This window comes from Haemaphysalis longicornis, unplaced genomic scaffold (assembly GCF_048455015.1).
Source record: "Haemaphysalis longicornis isolate Haplotype H1 unplaced genomic scaffold, Haemaphysalis longicornis Haplotype H1 scaffold_2, whole genome shotgun sequence".
Lineage (NCBI taxonomy): Eukaryota > Metazoa > Arthropoda > Arachnida > Ixodida > Ixodidae > Haemaphysalis > Haemaphysalis longicornis.
Window position 1 is genome coordinate 18,363,238 of NW_027526295.1, and position 25,695 is coordinate 18,388,932.

Here is a 25,695-nt window from a genome sequence, read left to right on the forward strand (position 1 = left end):
AGATGCAGCTGTCATACACTTTCTTCTTCAGCGACAATGGTAGGCTGCTATTCATTATCTGAGAATGTCTGCCATATGCACCCCACCCCATTCTGATCCTTCTAATTATCTCTGCCTCATGGTTGGGATCTGGGGTCACAACTTGGCCTAAGTAGATATATTCGCTTACCACTTCCACTGCCTCGCCACCTATCTCAAACTGCTGTGCTGTCCCGAGGTTATTGATCATTACTTTAGTTTTCTGCATATTAATTTTCAGGCCCACGGTTCTACTCTGTTCGCCCAGTGCGGAAAGCATGCTTTGCAATTCGTCCCCCGAGTTACTTAGCAACGCAACGTCGTCAGCAAATCTGAGGTTACTGAGGTATTCTCCATTAACCCTTACTCCCACCTGTTCCCAATCCAACGTTCTGAATACTTCTTGTAAGCATGCTGTGAATAACATTGGAGAGATTGTGTCTCCTTGTTTGACACCCTTCCTTATAGGTATTTTACTGCTCTCCCTATGGAGGATGATGGTAGCTGTAGACCCACTGTAGATATCCTCTAGTATTCTTACATAATGCTCATCTACCCCCTGGTTCCGTAATGCCTGAATGACTGCTAGGGTTTCGACCGAGTCAAATGCTTTCTCATAATCTATGAAGGCTATATATAGGGGTTCAGTATACTCAGCGCACTTCTCTATCACCTGATTGATCGTGTGAATATGGTCCATTGTTGAATAACCTTTACGGAACCCTGCTTGTTCTTTAGGTTGACTGAAATCTAAGGTTGCAGAGATTCGGTTAGCGATTACCTTGGTAAATACCTTGTAGACGACTGACAGTAAGCTGATCGGCCTGTAATTTTTCAAGTCCTTCATGTCGCCTTTCTTATGAATTAGGATGATGTTCGCGTTCTTCCAAGATTCCGGTACCATTGCGGTCATTAGGCATTGCGTATACAGGTTGCGTATACCCGCATTGCGTATACCCGCATTGCGTATACCCGCAGACTGGCGCATCGCAATTACTTAAAAACAGAAACAATCTCCTCATAACCAACTACAGATTGATGTCCCTTAAGCGGGATTCACACGACGGATTGTCCGGCTTGGCGGCGCATCCACACATGCGGAGCTACGCGGAGTGACTAGCAGATGACAGCGCCGAGGAACAGGTTCCATTCCCCACCGAGGACCATCGTCGTCGAGCGAAAACATGCGGAGGCATTTTCTTTCGCGGAGCCACCGCGGGCTAAAACCGGTCACGTGAGCGGGTCCCGCGGGCCAAAAAGAGAGGGCTTCTCCGTCGTGTGAATCCCGCTTTAGGAGCATGTGTTGTAAACTGAAGGAACACATCATATGAAAAACATGATCAATTTTTTCAGACCCGCGAAGTGTTCCATTGCCATTCCAACACGGCTTTTGTAAAGGCCTTTTGACAACTACCCGATTCATTTCTTGTGCCCATCCGTTCTCCTCTGTTCGTGATGAACCAGGCCAAACCGATGTAATTTTCCTTTAATTCAGCAAGGCATTTGATACGATACCGCACTCCAAACTAATTCACAAGCTTAATTTGATTGGCTTCGTACTTAAGTTCACGTACGCAGTTCGTTGGCATAAATGGTGTTTATTCCAATCCTCTCCCTGTTAACTCCAGTGCTCCCCACGGAAGTGTCCTGGGGCCTCTACTTTTTCTTATTTATAATAATTGTCTTGCAGTTAAACAATGCATATAAATCTACCGTCTCTTTTATTCCGTTCCATTAACTCCTTAAATGAGCAGACAATGCTGCACCAATCTGTCGAAGCCATAACTAAGTGGTGTGACTGCTGGGGCACGAATATAAACCCTGACAGAACTGTGTTCATGCGCACCGCTAACAGGAAACCGTGATTTATTTACCCGTACAGTATAAAGTAACCTCCATTTTACTAACAGACAGTTATAAATATCTTGGTGTAACAATCACTAGCAAACTAACTAGGTCCCCCCATATTGAAAAGGTTTGTTCATCCACATGTCAGGCATGCTAAGGCATAAACTCCAGAGTTCTCCCCCCAGCACTAAACTCCTCGCTCACAATACAATAATCCAGTCTAGTTTGGAATATCCATGAGACGTGTGGGATGCACATACCAAAAAAGATGGTAACAATCGAGGGAAAATCCCGCGATTAGCCGTCCGTCTTATTTTGAACCTCTTATGACAGTTCAATGCCCTAACTGAACTAATGAATGATAACAAAATTCCAACTTTAGAATGTCGAAGGAAAACAGCAAGACTAAATTTCTTTTCTATCTATCCAGCAAAAAGAGTGTACTAGACCCATTAAACATCCTTGCTCCATTATATTCACATTCAACAAGATGGTATCATTCCCGAAACTTCACTCCTATGTTTGCTCGAAGTAACAATTCCAAATACTCTTTTTTTTCTCGCACAATAACGGATTGGAACCAACTATCACATCAAATTTCTGAGTCTGGAAGCGTGTTAGCGTAGTGAAAATTTTTGTGAAGTGTGACTTTGATCATGTACCATAATGTGTCACATTATGGAACAGAACAGAAACAGAACAGGAACAGAAACCAGCGAAAAAGGACGCAAAACACGAGGAGAGACGAGACAACACAACGCTGGACCAGCAACTGAAATTTAATAGAAGAAATCGACACACTCTGAACAACCAAGGCAACACATGCGCCAACACGTGCGTGTGAAACGAATGAAGATGCTATTGTTACTAACTATCTCTACTGTCGTATCAACACCACTCAAGTTTGAAGGAAGTCAATTTCTTTATCCCTGAGGGTGATGGACGGTGCGCTAATGCAGATGCCTTCCTGCTGTTGTCTTATGAAGATCGCCTCCAGTATTTCCCTCTCATTCTTAGTCCTGCCTTTTCCAAGGATCGTTACACTATCAAATAATGGTTCGCACATGCACTGTCGACAGTGCATGTGCAAGGTGTCCAGCTCCTTGACAACTAACTCAGCCGCTCATTGACACATCGGCCGGTGTGGCCGATGTAAACCTTCCCACACCTCAGCGGAACTTTATAGACTTAACGAATTTCTTGGCATGGTTTGTCTTACACGTGCAGTCTGGAGAGCTTACACGGAGCGGAAAAGACCACCTGAACCCCGTGCGACACCTTGTGTGCATACGGCATTACCTCAGCCTTTCATTTTTCCTTCTTTTCATCTGGCCCCTGTGACCCTGGAGTTTGCCTCTTAAGCTCCACGTGGAGGGACTCGGCGATAGACGTGACCACTGCAGGCGGGAAACCCACTGCAGTTGGCCTCTGAGCCTCTGAGCTCACGGCGTTCCTGCATTGCGTGGACGCAGATTTTTGCTAACACGCTGCGCAAACATAGTGTGGCTTTTTACTAATTTAGAGTGGCTTGACTCGAACGGGAGCAACGTCTTCTTAGTTTTAGGAGAGTACATCCAGCAAACATGGCCGTCGTCTTCAAGTGGGATTTTGTTCTCAGCCAGTTCAAAGGTAAAATTGAGAGAACCTGAGCACGTCTTAAAATGCGTTAAAATGTCTTCAGCCACCTGTTCCAGCCACTCAGAAGGTAAAAGCTTCAAAACAACTAAAAAAATCATGAACGTAACGAAACATGCGGAGCACTCTAGCATCATTAGCGGTGACCTCTCTGAGTTTTTTTTATCAAACTTCGACAGAAAAATCTTGCACAGTACAGGAGCCACAGCAGAACCAATGCAGATACCTTTCTTTTGGATGCAAGTGCGGTCTCGAAACTGAACTACTGTTGAAGAGAGATACAAAGCCACCAGCTCAAGAAATGCTTCGACACTGACACCACACTCATTCTGAAATTTCACCACGCCCGTTTCATCTACAAGTTCACAAATGGCACAGAAAAGTTCGTCATGGGGCACAGAGTAGAACAGGTCTTCAATGTCAATTGACATTGAAGCGGCAAATATTCCTGCAAGTAGCACATTATATGCGCGCTACGCATTCTCGTACCCCACCTCCATGGCCTCATATTTATCACCAATCAGTGTCAGCGCACATAGAAATACGCGCTGCAGTGCACTATGCTGGCGCAGACGAACAATCTCACGGCAGGGGCCGAGACGGCTCAAACCGCTTCGATTATTTCCGGCCGTTAAATTGCATTCGAACGAAGAACAACCTAGCGGGGACATTTCTTTTATGCCAACACAATCTCAACGTGGGTGGAAACGCACAGCTCTGCTCTCCCCTATCGGGTCACCTGCTCGGGTGGGCGCAACTGGCCTCAGCCCGCGGTGAGCGCAGGGACAGGGACAGGAGAATCTCGATGATAACCAATCTCGCGGGACCACAAAAACTATTCGTATCATCCGAAATTCGTATCAACCAACGCAGACCACAAAAAAAGTTTTCACTTGTTTCTTTTCCCACTTTCACATGAAGAAATCCCCGGTTTTTTTTTGCTTGTTTTTAACCTCCACGTCACCGAGCAGCCCTTTCTGGAGCATGCAAAACTTTGCACTCATCTCCTCAACAGCCAAGGCGTGAACTGCATGGCGCGTTTTTTGGACGCGATTCGTGCATTTAGGCATTGCGCGTGCCATTTTTTTCACGCCCGTGTCGACGATTCCAGCAGCTTCTGCCTCGTTGAGAAAATGACACATGACGCGTGCGGCAGTGGGAGGAGCCTAACGACCAGCGCCATCGGGGAGGCGTGCGCCTCATGGCGGCAGTTTCGAAGCGCTCGAGACAGCGAGCTGGCTTACTACCCCAGCAGATATTGCATGGGCACTTTCACCACTGGCGTGGATGATGGTTTATAGTACAGCTTTCGCCCCCATTATAAGCTCATTTACCGCGCAAGCAACTTCGTGTGTGCCTTGAGCGGCATTTTAGAGAGCGGCAAGAAGCGGTCGCTCCAGTGCCCTCCGCCCCTTCACGGCCGAAGCCGCCGCCATGTTGCCGCGGCCAGCCGTGCCACGCGCAGCCTGTGGCTAGTTTCATGGCGGCGTCAGCGCACCTGTGGCGTGCGTGGAGCACTGGAACGAGCAGAAAACAAGAGCCTGGGTGTTCCCGGAGAAAGAGCGACAAAGAGGGGAGAGAGAGCCCGTACGCCGCCATCGCTTGCTCGCTCGGCAGCCGGGCGCCTTGCCAGCTCGTTGCACCATCTGCCAGGCCGCGCAGGTCCATTCCTAACAGCCGCAATTTTTCCCCTTGCAAGCAATGCAATTCCGCCAGGACTTCTCAGAAATTCGTATCATCCCGAAATTCGTATCATCGAGATTCCACTGTATTTTGTACAGATTAGGTTTACCACAGTTAATAGAGACTTCAGCACAAAAGGCACGTGCATACCAATGCACGCACTTTCACGCCGCCTTAGACCGAGCTACGCCGATGCCTGAGAATGTCGATGAATGCGAGTCATTACTCGATTCTAACCCGCACATTTTTTTCGGGTATCAGCAGAAACATAGTGGGGGCAATCGTGACAACACGATTGTGCGCGCAAAAATGCGCGGCCCGTGGCCACGCCAAAAATTTTAAAAATGCAATCAGGATTCATCTTTTTGCGCAGAACGAAGGTCTTCACTGCATGCACGACATCACAATAGTAACACTAAGACACAAGCACGCACACTCGCAGGCACCACTTTTGGTTAGCAGGCGAGTTATCTGCGGGCCTTGCGAAGGCTTGTCTAAATAAAACTGTCTTGAGGATAGCAAGCAAGAGCCCCCCACCCTCGCCTAACTAACGAGCTAAGAGCAGCTAACATAGTCTTGCGCAGTGTGCCAATTTCTACAGGTACAGTTGAACCCTGCGCCTTTTTCCTTGGCCCTCGGCACCAAGCTTCTTCGGGTGACACGCTCTGCCCGACAGTGGCCCCCTCCTCGTTGCGCACTAAGCCAAGCGTCCAGAGAGGCCGCCCCTGTCGGGCTCTGTGCCGTCAACGAGTGGCACCCTCGCTCGGCAGAGTGGCAGAGCGAGCTGCACCCTTCCTCCACACTTGGGCAATGATTCAGAGCAGGCGCGCCAACCGCCGCACACCCGGCAAGCGCCAGCGTAGCCAAAGCCCCTCCCTGCCTCCCCGGCTGCATGGTAAACACATATGGCAGAGGCCACGCAAGCATGCTGTGGCAAAAGTTTGCGCACTCCGAGTCTGGAAAAAAGAAATGCATTTAAGCACTTTTTGGACAGTGTTAGCCTCAAAAGGGCAGGCAAAGTGCCGGCTGGACTTGCAGCAAATTTCATTAATGTGGGATTGCTTTCCACAAAAATTTTGTTGCCATAAGATACGAGAAACATGGGTGTCCATGGACATTTGCCAGCGATGTGGAAATATTTTGTTGCCATGGGAATTTCGTACCCGTGGGATTTTGTTATCGGAGGGTTTGACTTTAGAAAGATTGTCACTCCTTAACATCCTCTCGCTACACATCCCCTGCTTATTTTTAGGAGCTTTGACCACCTTAGTTTGGAAGCACGGCTTGGTTTGTGGCTTGGTTTGCGCAATGTTTTCCATACAGTCTGCTGCGGTTTGAGGGATGTGAAAGCCATCCTAGTGTAATAACGATAATGTTTTTGAAGCCACAAGCAGCACAAAATGAAGGGGACTTTTGCACTTTTCTTTCTTTTTTTCTTTATTGTTTTGTTTAAGCAAAAGTCGTCGGGAAGCATAGGAAGTGTATACTTTGGGAACTCTTGGAGCAGCTAGCTTTGACTGTCCTGCGTAATAATTTGCTACGAGTGCATTGCCCATACATGTCTATCTATGCAACAACTTATTTAATTAAAGAGGGTAACAACAACTACTGTTACGTTGTGTTTGGCATCCTCCAATCACTGCACCCACATTCGACAATCGGAGGCAGCTTTTTTCGCTCATCTGCACTGCTCATCTGGCCCTCCCAAATCTCGGCATCCGCAGCACAGCCCCAGGGCGGAAAGCCCCCTCCTCACCTCGGGGTCGAGCTGGAGGAACTCGTTGAGCACCATCTCGTAGGCAGTGGGGCTGAGCCCCGAGCGGGGCAGCACGGGTGCCAGGGAGCGCAGCTGCTGCAGGCGCGCCAGCTGGAACACCTGGGCCTCCCACAGGGCCCCGTCCGCCCCGAACACCAGCCGGCACACCTCGCCCGCCCGCGAAAAGCGGCCCGCGCCCACCAGCTGCGCCAGGTACTGCTGGCCCACGCTCTGCGGGGGGCAGGGGGCGGCAAGTGGCAGCAGCACCGCTTCTGGTCCTCGCGTCTCCGCTTCCCGGCAGTCGCAGTTAAGACATGGGCGACGCAACACCCTCGGCTCCGTTGGCGGATCCAGGGGGGGGGAGAGGACCGCTCCGGTGGTGGAAAAAGTCTACTCTTCTCTTTCCTGCACCTCTGGTTTTCCAAAATGTCAGTGAACACAAAAAAGGACACCATCCTCCTCCACCTCCACCATCATCATCCCTGACAGAAAAAAACCTGGATCCGCCCCCGGGCCCACACAATGTCAGCAAGACGCCTCATTTGGAGCTGGGCCAGGCTGCTGGCCGGCAGTGCCTGCCTGATGCAATGCGCCATTCCCCGTCGCAGTGAGCCAAGAAGCTCGCACGGCCGTTCGTGCGGTGGCAAAAATGCGGAAGATGGAAGCAGCAGCTCTACAGCTGGGCCTCGCAAAAGCGTGCTGCACACAGTGCTGCAGTGCTCCACGTTCACGCCAACTTTCCCAAACACCCATCCTTCTGGGATTTCCGTCAGTACACTGCAAGGGCCGTTCCAATTGGGAAATGTTCCACCATGTCTATACATCCCCCCAACAGGGAACAGCACTGCAGTTGGCAGCACCCCCTGGACCGCAGTTTAGGAGAAATATGTGGGCGCACAAACAGGACCCACTTTGCGGACAGAGGTGGCTCAGGGCCAACCAAGGGCGCCCACGCAGCCTCTGCTAGCGGCCGCTCATGAACGCACCTGTTCATAAACGGCCCAGCCTTTCTTGCAGGCTTCTACTGCGCAAAGGATTTCTCCCTAAGTGCTGTTTCTGCTTGATTCGGCCACGCAAAGACCTGCCCTTGCGAGCGCTCTTCAATACCCTCCTGTGTGGGAGACAGCCAGACAGACGCAGTCGTCCAACGGGAAACACTATGACCGAACCTTGGACAAGATAACCTCAGTAATACTTTCCTTCCCCGTTTTTTGGCCTAAAGGCCAAACCCATATTCAAGGCTTATACGGTACGTACTGTCACGAGATGGAGACAAAATGGACAGTAGAGCACATCCCCATTGACAGTCATCCCTCTGCACGGGGCGCAGCCATGGCCGCCACATAGATGATGCAAGTACAGACCACTTGTGTCCTACCGCCACATAACAACACTGCTGAATCCAAATCCAGTTATAGTATTGGAGTCTCAACAAAACACCCATCGGTTCGATATAGGGCATAATTCGGTATAAGCAACTAGACAGTATAAAAGCACGTACCATTTATAAAAACACTTAATTTATAAAACTGCCTTACTTTTGCACAAAATAGTCTTGTACCTTGTCCTGCTTGAGCGCCTAAAGCCGGCGCGCTGCAGAAGCAGAACCTTATTGGCCGCGAGGCCCACCACTGGAGAGGTTGGCGCTGCGATCACTTTAATGTCACTTGTAGGTTCACCGTTCCTATCGTGCTGCATAGTTGGCTTGCAGCGCGCGACACTTCACTTAGGAATGGGGTTCTAAAAGTATTTCCATCGTTTGAAGTTACTCCTCAGTGCGTCCGGCGCAGTTCGACCTCAAGGGGGCTTCATAACCGTATCAACTGTGGCAAATTATCCACACACAACTTGAGCGTGGTGGTGTGCGACCGAAGCGTAAGCTGTGGCTTGTTTCCCCGATCAACAATGGCGATCGCCGAGCTGAGTTTCTGGATTTCCCTTGTTTGCAAGACACATATACCGTATTTACTCGCGTAATCCTCGCACTCGCGTAATCCTCGCACCCCTAATGTGAGCCACCAGAACTTGGATTTTTTGGTTCCTCGCATAATCCTCGCACCCCAACTTTGCAGCGGCAAAAGTTGCCTGTTCGCGAAACCCGCATGGTGCACGCACTCTCCAGCGCGCGCCCTCCACTGCCGCTTCTCCATTCAGCGGAGACCGCTGTGTATCCAAGGCCATCCAGGCGCCCTAACAACCTGCATGGCTACTCCCTAACAGGCGCCCTAACACTATACTAACACGCTACTCACACTGTCCTTGAGCCAGTCTTGCGCATGTTTCGCGTGAGCGCAACTAGACAGTGTTCGCGCAGCCCGCTGCCGCGTCGTCGTGTCGTCGTCGTGGTCCCGTTGTTGAGCGGCAGCAGTCAGTGAGTCACTCGCGTCAGTGGTGGATAGCTCGCTGCCATTTTGAGAACTTTTTGATCTCTTTGTTTTGTGCTTGGTGCCGCTTCGCCATGGGGAGGAACGCCAGCTACACTGCCACTTTCAAATTGAAAGCGAAAGAGTACGCGATCGAACACGGCAATTGTGCTGCAGGCAGGTACTTCGATTTCAGCGTGCGTTACTGGAGTAGGGCACGCACATACGACGACGAGATAGGGCGCGCGCCAGAAAGCAAAGGCGGCAATTTCATGATCGCTGATCGACGGGAGACTGTTTGCGTTGTAAATAATAAAATAAAAAGAAGTAGCTGCTGTTGGCAACACTGAGCTTAAATATACAAAAAACGACCGCTACATTTAGCGGGATTGGCATAAGGCAAATTGGCAACACTGTGCACCGGAATTTTTTTTGCCCCCGCATAATTCTCGCACCTCTAACTTTGCATTGACTTTTCCGAAAAAAAAGTGCGAGGATTATGCGAGTAAATACGGTAAAGCAGGAAATCATGAGGCATTTACTGCTCGCAGAAACACTCCGCACACACACCCGCCGTGCCTGCTCGAACGGCCGACAGAGCGGCAGCAAAAACTTGTCACCGCTATTTAAAACCACACTAGTCCTAGAAAAGTAGTTTCACATTGGTGAAAGTGGACGTTAGTGTGATGAAAAATTGTGCTAGTTAGTGTCATCAGCTGTGGTTTTCAAAGCGATGCTCAAATATCTGCTGCAATCTACGCCGACCGACCTCTGCAGCCGGTCGGCGTAGATCTTCCAGCCCGTTCGTGCGTGGTGTGGCGAGTGGCCAAAGGATGGCATTACCAGCGGGCAAGAATCGGCCGAGGCCGTGGCAGGCATCTTGACAATCGATCGCTTGAATGGCAATGAACGCGGATACAAACTTCCACATACGAGAAAGGGGGTGACAGTGCAGTGAAATGATGTATTAGGGACTGTTATTCGCTACTGTAACGATAGCAGCGATGAAATATCGCCACGACGCTAAGCCCAACATTCGATTACGTGCATCCGAAGCCGGCTGCGAGCTGTTGGAAAAGATCCTCTCGTCGCGCGCGCGTTGCGTTTTTCGGTTCCTTGAACTTCTTGGGGCCTCCCAACGCTCTGTTTTCCTATTCTAAAACTCCCCATACCTCAAATCATTAACGACGTGTTTCCCCTCATCTACAGCCTCGCCTTCTGTGAGCAGTCGTGAGTTTGGAAATTGGCTCACTGTTAACAGACGAAATCCTACGTTGCAATTATAAATTCCCCTGCCGAGGTCCTAGTGAAAACTAAATAGAGGCATGTCCAAACCCGCTCGAAGGCATTGAAAACTCGCGTTCATACCGTTCACACATAACGGACAAGTTGTCGCAAAAAGTGGCCATATCAGCCGTGCAGAGTGCAGGATGCGGCAGTGATCCTTAATCAAATCCGAGCAAAACTATAAAAACGTTGTAGGGGAAATAGGCACTGCTTAAGCCAAGTTGCAGATCATAGCAGCGCTTTTAAGGATGTGCGGCGAAGCAATCCGATCACCGTTCTCGCGTAGTCATTCATTTACCAGCGAGCAGTTTGCGCGGTGAGATCACAAGTGAGTGAGGCGTTTCTGTCGCTGTTACAAGTTGTTTCCTTGCACCCACAGTCTCGTACATGTCCCGTCACAAGTATTTCATAATGAACTTGCGCCGTACTTTTCTCGGCATCAGTCGCATCGTCCGTGGTGTTAGCTGGCTGGCTGCGTACGAACTGTGGGTGGCAATGGTAGCAACTACATAAACGCGGCGGTGTCGCCCGGAACAAGCGAGTCGCTGATTGCTGGCCCGGATTATTCAGTATGCAGACCACTTTTTTGGGTGATTTGCATCAAATCCACAAGGAGGGGGGGAAACAGTGGCCATAACAAAAAAACACAAGGCCGCATAGGCGCAGGAAATTATGTTGTGGGAGACGACAACACGACCCAGCGTCCTACAAGTGACATCACTCGTAGGTGGCGTCACGGAATCTCCTCGGTGCCAGTAGCGAAGCGGAGGTCAGCGGCGTTCTCTAACCTCACACCCCTAGAGCATGGATTGAACACTGGGGCTAAGTGAACTTATAATCCGCCCAGAATGTACAGACCGCGGTGCACCCTCGCGATAGAAAATATCCAGCCACTTTGGCAGGGTGCGTATCCTGCGAGAGCAGCCTCCATCCACATTGGAAGAAAATGCCACTATGGTTTCCCCGTACTCACCAGCAGCGTGTGCCTCTTGAGGTCTCGAGCGCTGAGCGTTACCTGCAGTGCCTCCTGCACACATACAGAAGGGGGCACAAGTCAAGCACCTGCGGTACGCCGCCCCCGCATCACAGGCACACATCCCTTCAGTACTGCACACAGAGCGCTGACATATGTATATGGTAGCCGACCGATTTTTTGGACCTGGAGGGGAGCGAAAAATAGTCCGAACAAAAGAGTAGTCCGAAAAATCCGTGAGTCATTATTAGACCAAATTTTCGGAGCCTGAAGAAACGGTCAGCTACCGTATGCCGTCCCCACTATCGTTCCACTTGCCACCCCTGACATCCACGAGCGCACTGCACCACACTGCGCCATTCCCAATCACAGTGAGCGAAGAAGCTTGCCCGGGCGTTCACAAGGTGGCAAAAGTGCGAAAGATTGAAGAAGCAGAGAAACCAGGGGCTCGGGGTCAGCCAGGGGAATTCAGCAGTGGTCAACGAAGGACCAAAGCATGATGATGGAATCACACTGGTTGGCTAGGCACAGGGACACGGCGCTGGTACAGTAACAACGAGCCCTTGGGTGGCACACTGAAGGTGCTGTGCTCTCTCTGTACAGACGCTGGTGTTCTGCACTGTGCCTGGAACTTGCACTTGGGCCAGGGAAGCAACTGTAACAACTGCTTGCTGCTACAGTCCGCTCACCGGACCCGAGGAAAAGGGTCCGGCAAGACCCCGAGGGAAACAAAAAGCAAGCCAGGACAACATGGGGCTGTGAGACAGCGCGTCCTACTCAGGCGAAAGACTGCTTCGTTCTCATGATTTCTGTCGTTTCACGCGCATGAAATCTGGGCAATGAGTTCCACGGGCATGTCCACGCCGGGCTCGCTCTTCCCCACGGCATGGACCATGCACATTTCTTACACACGTGAGGCCCGCTCTAGCCACCTGCTGCTGCTGATGATGATTGGGTTTTCATGGCAATGGGCAGAAAGTGCCAAAGAAACATTATTTCATGAGAGTGAAGTGACAGTGAATGGTAAAGCATTTCAGTAAAAATAAGTGCGAAATGAAACAAAGGGTGACGACTGCTGCGAAGGGCCCGGTTGTTCCTACACGTGACGATAAACGGGAAGTGGAAATTTCCCGTGGGTAAGCAACTGAGAAGTGACCTCATGGAATCGTCACCTGAAGAGTGTTACTGGTGCAGTGGAATGTGTGTCTGTACAGTTGTGGGAAGTGTCTGAATGGACCCCCTGCGCGCAGGGCCTGTGGGCAGCACGCACCTCGTACTGCTGGTGCTGCAGCAGCCAGTCCAGGTGGTCGTCCTGGTCCCGAGGCTTGGCCACAATCACGTCCTTGGGGCTGACCACAAAGAAGAGGCCCTCCTCCGGCAGGCTGTCTGCATGGGGGGGGGGGGGGCCACCACGGGGGATGCACTTCAAATCGACCACTCCACGACTCCACATCCCAACATGCGAATGTGCGAACAACTCCACACTTTGAGTACCCGCACTGGTCTCTCAAGCTTCAGCACCTGCCCCTCGATGGTGGACTTAAGCTCAGCACCCTTGTAAACACAGCCGTCTTTCATCCTACCCCTCGCAGGCACAGCCAACACGGCTGCCAGACGAGGCACTGCTACACTCACAGCCAGGACGGCAGCGGCAGGGTGTCCCCGAATCCCCTACCGGCACGTCGAGCACTCCCCCAGCACTGAAACTCGGCCCACCTTCGAGGCACACCCGACCAGTGCTGCCGAGGAGACGGCAGTGCCGCACAGCACCAGGACCCTTGGCAACTGGCGCAGCAGCTGCAGTACCCACACTAGCCTCCAGCCCCTCGCCCAGAAACCCCTTCCTTCCCAAGAGGGGTGTGCCCATTGGGGATGGTCGGACACCTGCCTCCGTCCCGGGGTCCCTGACCAGCACAGGAGCCCGGGGACCGGCCAGCGGTTCAACCCTCACCAAGGCAGTAGTCACTGGGGCGGTACACGCGGAAGCCCCGCACAGAGAGGATGTCGCTCGACTGCTCCAGGCACTCGTCCAGCTGGGGCTCCATGACGCGCAGCTGCGGCCGGCTGCCTTCCTGCGAGGGGGAGCAGGGAAGGCCCCTCTGCTCAGCACGGGGGCACGCAGCGAGCCTCGGCAAAGCTTCACTATCCCACTCTGTGATGGAGCACTGGTGCCACAAGCGGCCCTCCGAAGCAACAAAGAAGCAAGCATGCCGCGTGGCCAGTGTGAAAACCGAACACACTGATTTCAGCACCCGACCCACGTCCCAGGTTCTCACACGCGTTTCCATAATTTACCCAACAAACGGGGCTCGCCTAATGGCCCTTGCAAAAGCTTCCTGATAAGGCAAAGCGAGCATGAAAAACAAACCGGGGTGCACGGGGGGTGGATGCGTCCCGCCCTTTCCTCTGGGCCGTGCTCTGGCCTCCCGCCGTGCCAGCCCTGCCCCGCGACTTCAGCACACCCCTCGAGGGTCGCTTTAGCAGCGGCCCTGGCTGCCCGACGCTCCTTTTTCGTTGCTGTCACTGCCATTCCGTCGCACGTTCAAGCATCTGCCAGTATGGTTAGTACAAGTGCCTGCCACATGAGAGCGGAATTTTGCCAACATTGCCACGCCGACAGAGTACAGATAGTGCAGACCAGTTTCTGCGCACGAGTTGGGCAGCTTAACCTGCACACGCCCAACAGCTCGTTTGGTGCTGCCAACACATGCCATAACGTTGCCCTCATTTCTTAAGGTTGTGCAAAAATCTACGCAAGTGGGAAGTAACAGCTGTCTTTGTCTTTGTCCCGTCCTCACCTGTTGCCACTACACTGTGCTTTCCGCCAGACCAAGGCAGCCACACCTTTTCCTTGTCACAGAAGACGGCACATGAGCGGTGGGAAGCGGCAAACGTGAACTTATCTGAACGGACCCCCACCGCGCTTATCGTGGGCGGGGCGAGACAGGAGGAAAACGTGCGGGGGGTGGGCGTTGCCAAACGACAACTCTTGCAGCCGAGGGAGCACTGAGGCCCATTCCTCTTTGTGCAACACAGTTTCGCAGTGCCCACGCCCGCAAGAGAGCTGGAGCACATGCGCGGGAAGGGAAGCGCACGCGAGGCTACCATTGTGGGGCATGCATCGCAGGCAGGCACGAGTGGCTGGGGTCGGCTGTGAGCCCCGCCAAGCCGTGCTCGTGTGCCTTTTGGGAGGGCCCAAATAGATGGCTGGGCATTACTGCCTCTTCCGATCCCGTGACCATGTTGGCAAACCTCACTGATTTGCTACGGGTACGGTTGATGTGCCGGGAGCTAGCCCACAGTGGAGAGCCGAGTCGCTCCCTATAACCCCCCTATTCACAACCCTAACTTAAGTTTACCTCCTGACATTTTTCAGTGCCTTAACGCATTTTAAGAACTGAACTTATGCTGAGAGGGCACCTTTTTGCACACCTATCGGCTCAAAAAGTAAGCACTACTTAAGGTAGCTCCCAACCAACGTCGCAGACTGCAACCCTAGCTTAGCTAAGGTGTCAGATTTCACGCACCGTTCGCGAGAAATCGATAAAGCCCTAAAGAATGAAGCCCTTCTTGAGAGCAAAACGATTTGCGCATGCGCCTGCCGCCCTGGTGCGGCCATGCCCACACGTGCAAACTGGCTGCCACACGATGCGGCCAGTGCCGGCACCATGGCGCTGCCTCCACGCACAAACTGCAGCCACGCCCGCAGGCGTGGCTGCAGTTTGTGGCCGCCTGCCAGAGTGCAACAAACCAAGTTACAAGTGCGAGAAAGGGGCTGGCACGCTGGTGAAAATTTACGCAATGAAGAGTCTTGTACATGGCCGCTGTGCAAGCGGCAAGCAAATATCGACCACGATGTTAAGCCTAACCTTCTCTACGGGGCCCGGCCACCGACGGAGCTGGCTGATTTCAGCCACAGCCTCCTGTATAACGCCTTGTGCCTGCTCAATGTTGAGGAACTGGGCCCCAGGCCATGGCACTGCTCAGAACGCTTTTACTCCCCCTTCTTCTTCTCTAACCAGTGATGATGATGACGTCCTATGCAAGCACGTCTTCGTCTTTCCTCAACACTCAGTGCCGGAAATTCCGCCGTTCTCTCTGGTGGCGCCCTAATCCCAGGTTCTCCTGTGTTGGCGAAGGCACGGTCAACATTTGTCTTCACACCTGGCAACAATGGGTGGTATTAAAAAAAAGCTGTCAAGGCCCTCTGCAAACAAAAATGTGTGTTGTATTGAAGCGATTCTGCAGCTCTAGCAATGACGGGCAACTCCTTATTGAACAAAAAGGTATAAAAATTCACGAGGCCTTTCATGAAGTAGACAAATAAAGCTGGACTGCGGTAAATACAAAAGCGATGGTCGTTCTTGTTCTGCCATGTTCGTTCGTAAATAATTCAACGCAAAAGTTTTTTTCTGCGTGTCACTCGATTCAGCCAGAAATGTTACGGGTGAATTCGCTAGTGGGTCTGTGGCCCACTGGGAATTGATCGCTTATTCGGTATCTGATTGGTAAGGGAAGAATGAGTATAGCGAGGAGAAGTAGAGAGAGAAACGATGAATGCTTATCCTAAGCTTATACAGGGGCCCTCAAACACTGAGTATCGCCTTGAGCTAAAGCTTGCAGTCGACATTCTTTTTGTGCATCCCGGCATTGCCGATTACTGCGTCGTCAGTATATCAACTACACGCGCGATGTCACCATTTCGTGCAGCAGCGGCGGTGGAGTACAGTAAAGATCGTTTCCCCGAAGTCCGGTGTCGATCAGGAACCCAATCGCCCGGGCTCCGGTTGATTTGGCAGGAGGCTGGCAGGGCGATGGTGTTGAAGTTCTTGGAGGCGGCGGTCAAATTGACGAACTCAAGGCGTTGGGGTTGATTAAATGAAACGAAGGGTTTATATGCAGCTATTTACAGTGGGAAAACTAGGTACATGAATAATAAAGGAAAAACTGCAAACTTCAGCTAGACGCTAGCTCAGAGTGCGCACAAATCACTCGAGCTCCTCAACTTCGTATAACTCTCTTATTCTCGGAGCGTACACAAACCGCTCGAGAAACCACGGCTGAGATTCTGTCTCGCCGCAAGATCCGTCTAGTTGCCCGGTGCGGCGCTGCACCCTAAACCTCCGACGCGATCTTAACCTCGACTAGGGGGCTCACAACTCCCAACCTAGCGTTAACGGTCGAGACTCCTTGTCCCGCCGGGAACTGCCAGCTCAGCGCTCAGACAAGAACGATTTCCAACGGCCAAGTTCAGCCTTTTAAAACCTCCAGATCACCCTCTCTCGGGAACGCCCCTGTAGCGTTCGTACACGCGTATGGGAGTGCCCGAATTCACGTAGAAAGCTGTCACTCAGCACGCCACGGAATATTCATTGAGGCGCCGTCACCTTCGGGTCAACGGCACGCCCGCAGACGGGCAGGTTCGTGGGACCCCGCAGGGTGAAAGCGAAAGACGGCGACAGTGCGTCATGCTGACCAGGGCGCGACAATGGAGACTCGTGCAGCACTCGCCCCGACGCCGGTAATCCCACCACCTCCGTGCGTCAACGCGTTCCTGGAATTCGGCGGCACCGTCTGCTTTCTCTGCTTTCCCTGTGGTATGCGGTGGGCCAGACGATCCATCTCCCGTGCGCGCCGTGACGAATTGGCGGCGGTTGCAGCGCAGTGTCGGCAGTGCTACGTCGCTAGACAGAGCGGCGGGTTCTCACGCGCAGCCCAGGCGCCCGGCCGCTAATCTCATAAGTGGACCTTACAAGTACCCTTTCGGGGACCGTTATTAGCGGCAGAACGAGACTGAATGGACTCGTAAGTAAAAAGGAGGAGCTCTACGGTTTGGACTTCTATAAACAAAATTTAATTCGTACGCCTCAATTATCACTAAACACCGAATCAAGCATAATTATTTTTCACTTATCAACTTCTATAGAGTGCCAGAAAGTTACCTGTCCCCTATCGCAATGACAACCATGAGGACATGTATGTATTTTGTTAGGAAACTCCCGTTGCGAACCCAAAAGGGCGAGCGTGCAGGTGGAAACAGAACTCTGAATACCGTTTAGTAGTTCTGCAACGCCACGCATAAAGCTTCGGTCTTTCATATTGGCTCATGAAGTTGATGCTCGCCGTTTTGCGGACTTTTGTGGTCTTCGCGTAGCAGACAACGCCGAGGTGCGTTTCAGCTCCCCTCCGCCTGAAACAGCAGTTCGCATCGGCATGGCCATCGAAAAGCCTGGGAACTTGGTGCCTCCACAGTGGACGGGCTGCTCCAATGGGTTTCGGGGCGATGGAGCAGGCACAGTCGGTTATACAAGAGGCCATGTCCCAGCGCTTCGAAGCTGGTGCCACGGCAACGTCCTTCCTTACTGGTGCAAGAGTCCAGTCCTGGCCACACGCCGTACACGGATGGCCCATCATGCGCTAGCCTCGCCTACAGGAACCTTGCTCTTGCTCCGACAAGGATGCCTTCCACAAGGGCACCTGAAGGAAGGTTTCTCAAACGCACGGCGGCCTTTTCATTCTGGTCCTTTTCGGACACTTACGCAAGGCTTCCTTTAAGGGGCCATGAAGACAAAACACAAGTTTGGTTCATTTAAAAGAATGCTTTGTTACAATAATAAGTAAACCGACTTTTAAAGGGGTCCTGAAATACCTTCCGCCAATGCATGGATGTACATGTAACCAAATAAAGCAATGTATTAGCAATCTCCTCCCGCAAGAATTTTGTTAAAGCGATGAGTATTAGCTGAGAAATCGTAAATCAAAAACCGTGCATTATCATCACGCCGTGTTTCCTCCTCCTTTCAACTTATTCTTCGCTGTTGACGGCACGCGAGCCTTCCCTCCCATGATGCTGCGCTCCTCAGTGGTGATGTACTTCCGCTACTGCGCTTCTTAGACTGCCGTCTGCTACGGGCAAGCTTTGTTGACACCATGAATCCCACGCTCCACTCAAGGCTGGAAAAGCGAACGAAAAATCTGGCTGCATGTGCGTGGTGGCCTGGCCTTGCCCTTTCGCGGTGTACGCTGCTGCAGTTGCTATCGGCGGCACGTGACTTTTTATCGGCGGCAAACTTGCAGCCGCACAGGGAGGATCGTGCGCTCGTTCCCTTTGATGCGCGGCACACTGTTTATCCAAAAAAATTCCACCGCACTTCCCCGAGGGGGAGAGTGTGTAAGTGCGAATGCACGGTTGTTAATTTGTGGATTAAAGAGTCGAGGAGTAGAAAGAGTATGTACAGTATACGAGGCGCGCCAACGCTAGCAGTCACTGCGAGGAGAGAGGAGGAGGAGAGCAGCGTCCGCAGTTTACGGCGAGGAGAGAGGGGAGAGGAGGAGCGCACCGCCGCAAGGCCGCCGCGGCTGCCCGCGCGCCGGCCCGCACTCACCGCCGGAGCGCCGTCGATGCGCGCGCCATCACGTGGCGCGCTCCGTTACTACACGCGCGCGCCGTTGCTATGCACACGCTCCCCTCCGCTCCGCGCCGTTGCTAGGGGCAAGGAGGCGCGCGCGATAACACCTGTGAGGAGCGCGGACATCGCCGGTGGACGCGTGATTCAGGGTCGCTTAAGAAGTGCATTCGCACTTAAAAGCGCCGTATCAGATGTGGCCCCGCTGGTGCCGGGTCTTATTTTGCGGCGGTGGTAATTCCTGTCGGTGGCATGTGAAAAGGACATTTTAAACCGATGCTGAAGCCGTGCACAAAACGCTTCAATCAAGTGACCAGTTCAGCTTGGGGCGACGCATGGCGGAGAGCGGCGACGTTGGCAAACCATGCTCCGCCGCGGCTCTGAGCTTTCTAGTGCCGGAGCGAGCACCATTTGTTTGCATGGAGGAAAGAAAAGTTTAGGAGGGAGCGTCACGTGACTATCGTGAAGCCTAGTCATAAAAAATAAAAAGGAAAAACTTATGGGAGATGCCCCACCTCACGTGACAGGCAAGCGGTAGTTCTTTGTGCCTCATGGGGCCGCCCGCCTGCCCGTGCTGTGGTGCGGCGTCCGTTCGGTTGCCGGGCCATCCGGGTATTCGGGTTTCGGCAACGAGTCCCCGTCCGGGCGTTGCACGCAGCACTGCCTGCAACCCTAAACGCGCAGCGGGCTGATCATGCAGGCAAAGTGTTCGGACGGGAAAGACAGAAAACTTCTTTATTTATTGAGTTCTGGGATCCGTCGAAGTTCGCGCCGCAGTCGAAGTGTCGTGTTCCGCCGCTGTGCAAAAATGCAGATGTCAGAGTACGACATCCGTGCCTCACATTTTATTTCACAAAACACACCTCACTTCCTTGGTTCTGGTCATTTTATCTTTTCGCCTCCCAGGCGTAATTTAGCATTCGTTACCCATATACCTATCGCACGGATTGAGCAGTACTAGGACAACCAGCTCGCGTTCTGGCTGCAACACGAGGCGGAAAATGATTTGTTCTTCCCGCGCCCGCACCCAACATCAGTGGTTCTGCACCTTTTGTTTTCTAATGCATTGAAGGAGTCAGCAACGCAAAACTGACGTCGTCACGACAATTGTGGCACTACAACGTGCCACCATGCCGGAGCACCGATAAGGCGAATGTATGCAAATGCGCACGCGAGCGAAACCAAAGCTTTTCCCACCACCTATCAGCTGATGGGACACTTGTTACAGCGCTATGATGTAAAGGGAAGGTGGCGCGATAACTCCCAGCAAAATTCGAAATGCAATCGCCAAAGCACACCTGGCAAGCACTACGCACCCGTAGGCCGCTCCGTACTTGTGAATGTTTACAGCGGCGCGTTCGAGCAAAGCCGGTCGTGGTTCCAGCGGTAAGCGTCAAATTCGGCTCGCAGCTCATGAACGTGCTTCCTGAGCATGGGACCTACGTATCGTGTCGCTTTGAACAGCGACAGTACTTCCACGATACGAGGGTGGGAGCGCAACGCTGACGAAAAATCTCGTACGGCACCTTCGGCAACGCCACTCTCTTCCACCTCCACCGGCAGCCAGCCGGAGCCACTAAATGCTACCGCGGGCCTGAGAGTGGGGCATCTTCCATGATGCATTGTGCGGGAGGAGCCTGAGCAGAGGAGAATGCGGTGTCAGAGCAGGTTGGCTTGCCAAAGCTGGGCCGCCTGACGTCATGCTCCCTCCAAACATTTTTCTTACTCCATGTTTCTTTGACAATCTCAAACATCGGTTGACTTGGCAACAAGGCACAAACCGCTCCAGAAGTCAGTTACGGTTGCGTGATCCCGGTTTAGCTCGGGGCCCCACCTCGCGATATGTGGGCACTGCAGGCATACCACTCACTCCCATTGCGAAGTGCGAGATGTGTTTGGCATTACAGGAGGCAATGGTGTGTGTGTTGTGGACGCCTTTGTTTCGCGATGAAATGCGACGTTGTGCTTCTGCGGGTGGACAGTGCTTCCCATGCTCTGGGTTATCTTTCTCGAGCGACGTACGACTCAACCTCGCATGGGGTATGTGCAGTGTGCGTGGCTAAAAGCGATCTCGGCTTGTGCGCCAGAGTTAAGTGACTTGCTGTTCGTCCCCGCAAACCGCACGCGAGGTGAGAGCCGAATTTACGAGGGGCAGGAGGAGGCAACCCATCGTCTGTCAATCGCGGTTCGGACTTGCAACGCATGTTGTTAAGTTGTGTTAGTTCGAAACGCATCTCTGGAATGTTTTGAAGTTGAATAAAATGTATGCGTCAAACCCGGGCATTCGGCTCAGGGCGTTCTCTGCGATTGCAAGAAAGAAGTGCCACGGGGCTTCAACGCTTTCTTTATGGAACGTACTCAGGTAAGAGAATATCCATGTCGCGTTATGGCCGTGTTGCATTCAATACAAACAGTTAAGCGTTTGTTTTATACTTGTTTCGTTTGTCGTAAAATGCCCAAGCACTCCGGCACTCCACTGGCAGATCAGCCGGCGAGCCGACGCTCGCTGAGCAGACGACTCATCTCTTTGCCGGAAGGGCGTGAAAAAGCCGCCCAATAGCAGGATGTCTAGCTCATGACAAACACCTGGGAATCGATGATGTAGACATGTGAAGATGGCGGCGTCCAAAAACACGAAGGGAAGGGTGAGAAAAAAGCGACAAACTTTGCAACAAAAGTGTGAGCTTTCCGCTTCGCGTAAAAGAGTAATACGTGGCACAGATGATGCTGACGACCCAATCGAACGATTGAGCTAGTTCATTTAGTGTGCTCAAAATGCCTTTCAGGGCCCCTTTAACGTACGTCACTTAAATAAGCTATATAATCAGGAGAAAAAATGGAATGGGCTCGTGACCCACCAGCCCATTTTCCGCAACAGAACCCGTGAAGTCATGCGCCCAGCTATGCAATTTGCTGAGGCCGGCAAAAGCAAACACAAATTCATCATCATCATCACCAGCCTATCTACATCCACTGCAGGGCAAAGGCCTCTCCCATTATTCTCCAATTATTCTCCAATTATTCCAGTCCTGCGCTAACTGCGACCAATTGATCCCCGCAAACTTCTCGACCTCATCCGCCCACCTAGCTTTCTGCCGCCCCCTGCAACGCTAGCCTTCTCTAGGGATCCACTCTGTTACCCTCAATTACATGCCTTCGCATTACATGCCCTGCCCATGTCCGTTTCTTCTTCTTAATTTCTACTAGTATGTCCTTAAAACACGTTTGTTCCCTGACCCACTCCGCTCTGTTCTTGTCCCTTAATGTTACACCTATCATGTTCCGTTCCATTGCTCGCTGAGTCGTTCTCAATTTAAGTTGAACCCTCTTAGTGAGCTTCCAAGTTTCTGCTCCGTAGGTGAGTACTGGTAAGATGCAGCTGTCACACACTTGCTTCTTCAGGGACAATGGTAGGCTGCCATTCATTACCTGAGAATGCCTGTAGAATGCACTCCACCCCATTCTTATCCTTCGAATTATCTCTCCCTCATGGTTGGGATCCGGGGCCACAACTTGGCCTAAGTAGATATATTCGCTTACCACTTCCACTGCCTCGCCACCTATCCCAAACCGCTGTGCTGTCCCGAGGTTATTGATCATTACTTTGGTTTTCTGCATATTAATTTTCAGGCCCACGGTTATACTCTGTTTGTTCAGTGCAGTAAGCATGCTTTGCAATTCCTCCCCCGAGTTACTTAACAAGACAACATCATCAGCAAATCTGAGGTTACTGAGGTATTCTCCATTAACCCTTACTCCCACCTGTTCCCAATTCAACGTTCCGAATACTTCTTGTAAACATGCTGTGAATAACATCGGAGATCTCCGGAGATCTCCTGCCTCTGCCCTTCCTTATAGGTATTTTACTGCTCTCCTTATGGAGGATGATGGTAGCTGTGGACCCATTGTAGATATCCTCTAGTATTTTTACATAATGCTCATTTACTTCCTGGTTACGCAATGCCTGAATTACTGCTGAGGTTTCGACCGAGTCAAATGATTTCTCATAATCTATAGGGGTTCAGTATACTCCGCGCACTTCTCTATCACCTGATTGATCGTGTGAATATTGTCCGTTGTTGAATAGCCTTTACGGAACCCTGCTTGTTCTTTAGGTTGACTCAAATCTAAGGTGGCAGAAATTCCGTCAGCAATTACCTTGGTAAGTACCTTGTACTTACTGACTGACAGTAAGCTAATCGGCCTGTAATTTTTCCAGTCCTTCATGTCATCTTTCTCATGGATTAGGATCATGTTCGCGTTCTTCCAAGATTCCGGTACACTCACGGTCATTAGGCATTACGTGTACAGGTTTGCCAGTTTTTCAAGTACAATTTCTCCGCCATCCTTCAAGAGGTCTGCTGTTATCTGATCCTCACCAGGTGCTTTGCCCCCTTTCATTTCTTTCAAAGCCTTCCTTACTTCTTCTTTATTTATTTTATTTAGACAATACTGCAGTCCAGAATTAGGCTCAAGCAGGAGTGGAAAGATAAAAACATAGCATATCAGGCAAATGTAATTATACAATCTCTATCTTAGAAAACACCAACAAAGAATTACTAGTGGGATGTCTACCTCCTCTGAACTACTTTCTTGTTCGGCATTATCCTGGATGTACCAGCTACTGTACAGATCCCTATAGAACTCCTCGGCTACTGTGAGTATTTTATCCCTATTTGTGATGGCATTGCCTTCCTTGTGCATACATCTGATTTTTCCCCACGCCAAGACGCCTCTGCACTGCTTTCAGGCTGCCTCCATGCTTTACAGCATATTCGATCCTCTCCATATTATACTTCCGTATGTCAGCTGTCTTGCGCTTATTGATTAACTTTGAAAGCTCCGCTAGTTCGATTCTGTCAGCTGCGGTGGAGATTGTCATGGTTTGCGGTTTCCTAATTAGATCTTTCGTATAATGGGAAAGTTTGCCAGTATCCTGACTAGCCATTGTGCCCTCGACTTCTACTGCACACTCCGTGATAATGCGTGCAAGATTGTCGCTGGCTTCCTGTGTCACAAACTCTGCTTCCTCGGTAGAGCTGAATATCGGTTCCGCAGCGCGATCCTGAATTCTTCTACTTTATGTCTTACTGCCAGCTCATTGATCGGCTTCTTTCAAACTAGCTTGTTGCCATCCCTCCTCAAATGTAGCCTAATTCGAGATCTTACCATACGGTGGTCACTACACCTTACCCTTCCGAGCACTTCCACATCCTGCACGACGCCAGGGTTATCGCATAATATGAGGTCTATTTCATTTTTATGCTCTCCATTCGGGCTCCTCCACGTCCACTTCCGGCTCTCTCGTTTACAGAAGAACGTATTCATGATGCGTAGGTTATTCCATTCTGCAAACTCAAGTAGTAGGTCCCCCCTGGTATTTCTAGAGCCCAGACCATAGTTCCCAACTGCCTTGTCTCCAGTCTGATTCTTGGCCACTTTAGCATTGAAGTCTCCCATAACTACGGTATACTGTGTTTTTACTTTAGCCATTGCCGATTCCACATCTTCATAGAGGCGTTCAACTAGTTCGTCGCCGTGGCTGGATGTAGGCGCGTAGTCCCGTAACATTGAGCCTAATTACAAGACCTGCTGCCCTTTCATTAATGCTATAGTATTCGTCTATGTTGCCCGCTATGCTTTTATTGACTAGAAATCTTACTCCCAGTTCTCTTCTGTCCGCTATCAGCACAGTGAAGGCTATGTCCGCTAAGTCCATTTTTCAGCACAGTGAAGGCTTCACCTGCCCTCCTAACCTCGCTAAGCCCTATTACATCCCAGTTAATGCCCTCTAATTCCTCGACCAACACCCCACTCGCTTCGCCAGACAAACTTCTCGCATTAAACATTGCCAGGTTCAGGTTCCAATGGCGGCCTGTCCAGCTCGAGGGATTCTTTGCACCCTCTGCTGCGTCACAGGTCTGACCGCTGCTGTGGTCAGTTGCTTCGCAGCCACTGGAGACTGAGGGCCGAGGGTGAACTGGCGTATTCATGGGAGGTTGTGGCCATTACTACACCAGGGTGGCCAATCCTGCTGTGGTGAGGAAGTGCGTTACCAGCGATGGTCGCCGGGGTCAGGCCACACCCCAAGCCCCTTCGTGCAATTCCATCAATACGCGGATTTTCTTTTTCATCCGGTGGGAATTGTCTGGCGCCGGGATTCGAACCACGGTCCTTCTGCACGTGAGGCGGATGCTCCACCTCTACGTCACCGCTGAAAATTACGCAATAACGCAAATTAGGCACGGCTTGTTACCTTGCCGAACAAGGTACTTGCAGTTAAATTTAGGGAACATTCTCTTTATAGCAGTAAGAATGGTGGGCTAGACAGTGGAAGTTACAAAAGTACAAATAAATGAAGTATGAAGTGTACTGCTGTTAGTGCTGCACACACTATGCTTGTTTTAGCTGCACAGCAGTCCGTCGCTTTGGGGTTGTCTCGGACGACACTGGCCGATTGGCTTGCGCCGAAGTCTTACGTGACCACATTTGTTTAGCGAAGACCATGTTTCACGAAACGATTATTTTCTACCTTAAAAAAAACAAGACAAGCACGGGGGGGGGGCACAACAAAACACAAAGAGTAAAAGAAACTTGCGGTTTGTCTGCATGGCCCCTTTAAGACACGAGACTGCTTTCCGAGCACGGGGGTAAGAACGCGGAATCCTACAATGTGGGCCTTTGCACCAATCAGGAAGAAAGCGGAGGGAATCGGGAAGTGACTGA

General features: G+C 51.4%; 1 protein-coding gene across 6 annotated transcripts in view; it reads right to left on the reverse strand.

Annotated features, from left to right (window-relative positions):
- The window catches only part of Lt (vacuolar protein sorting-associated protein light), a 113,349-nt gene that overhangs the window by 58,263 nt on the left and 29,391 nt on the right, over positions 1-25,695 (reverse strand). For all 6 annotated transcript variants that reach the window (XR_013322232.1, XR_013322231.1, XM_077697747.1 and 3 more), the window contains 4 exons: positions 13,515-13,635; positions 12,834-12,949; positions 11,564-11,617; positions 6,941-7,171 (listed from right to left, as the gene is read on the reverse strand). Coding sequence is in view for 4 of the 6 variants with exons in the window: in XM_077697747.1 (XP_077553873.1) it covers positions 6,941-7,171; positions 11,564-11,617; positions 12,834-12,949; positions 13,515-13,635 (522 nt within the window). In the remaining 2 variants the exon portion in view is untranslated. The remainder of the gene's footprint in view (positions 1-6,940; positions 7,172-11,563; positions 11,618-12,833; positions 12,950-13,514; positions 13,636-25,695) is intronic.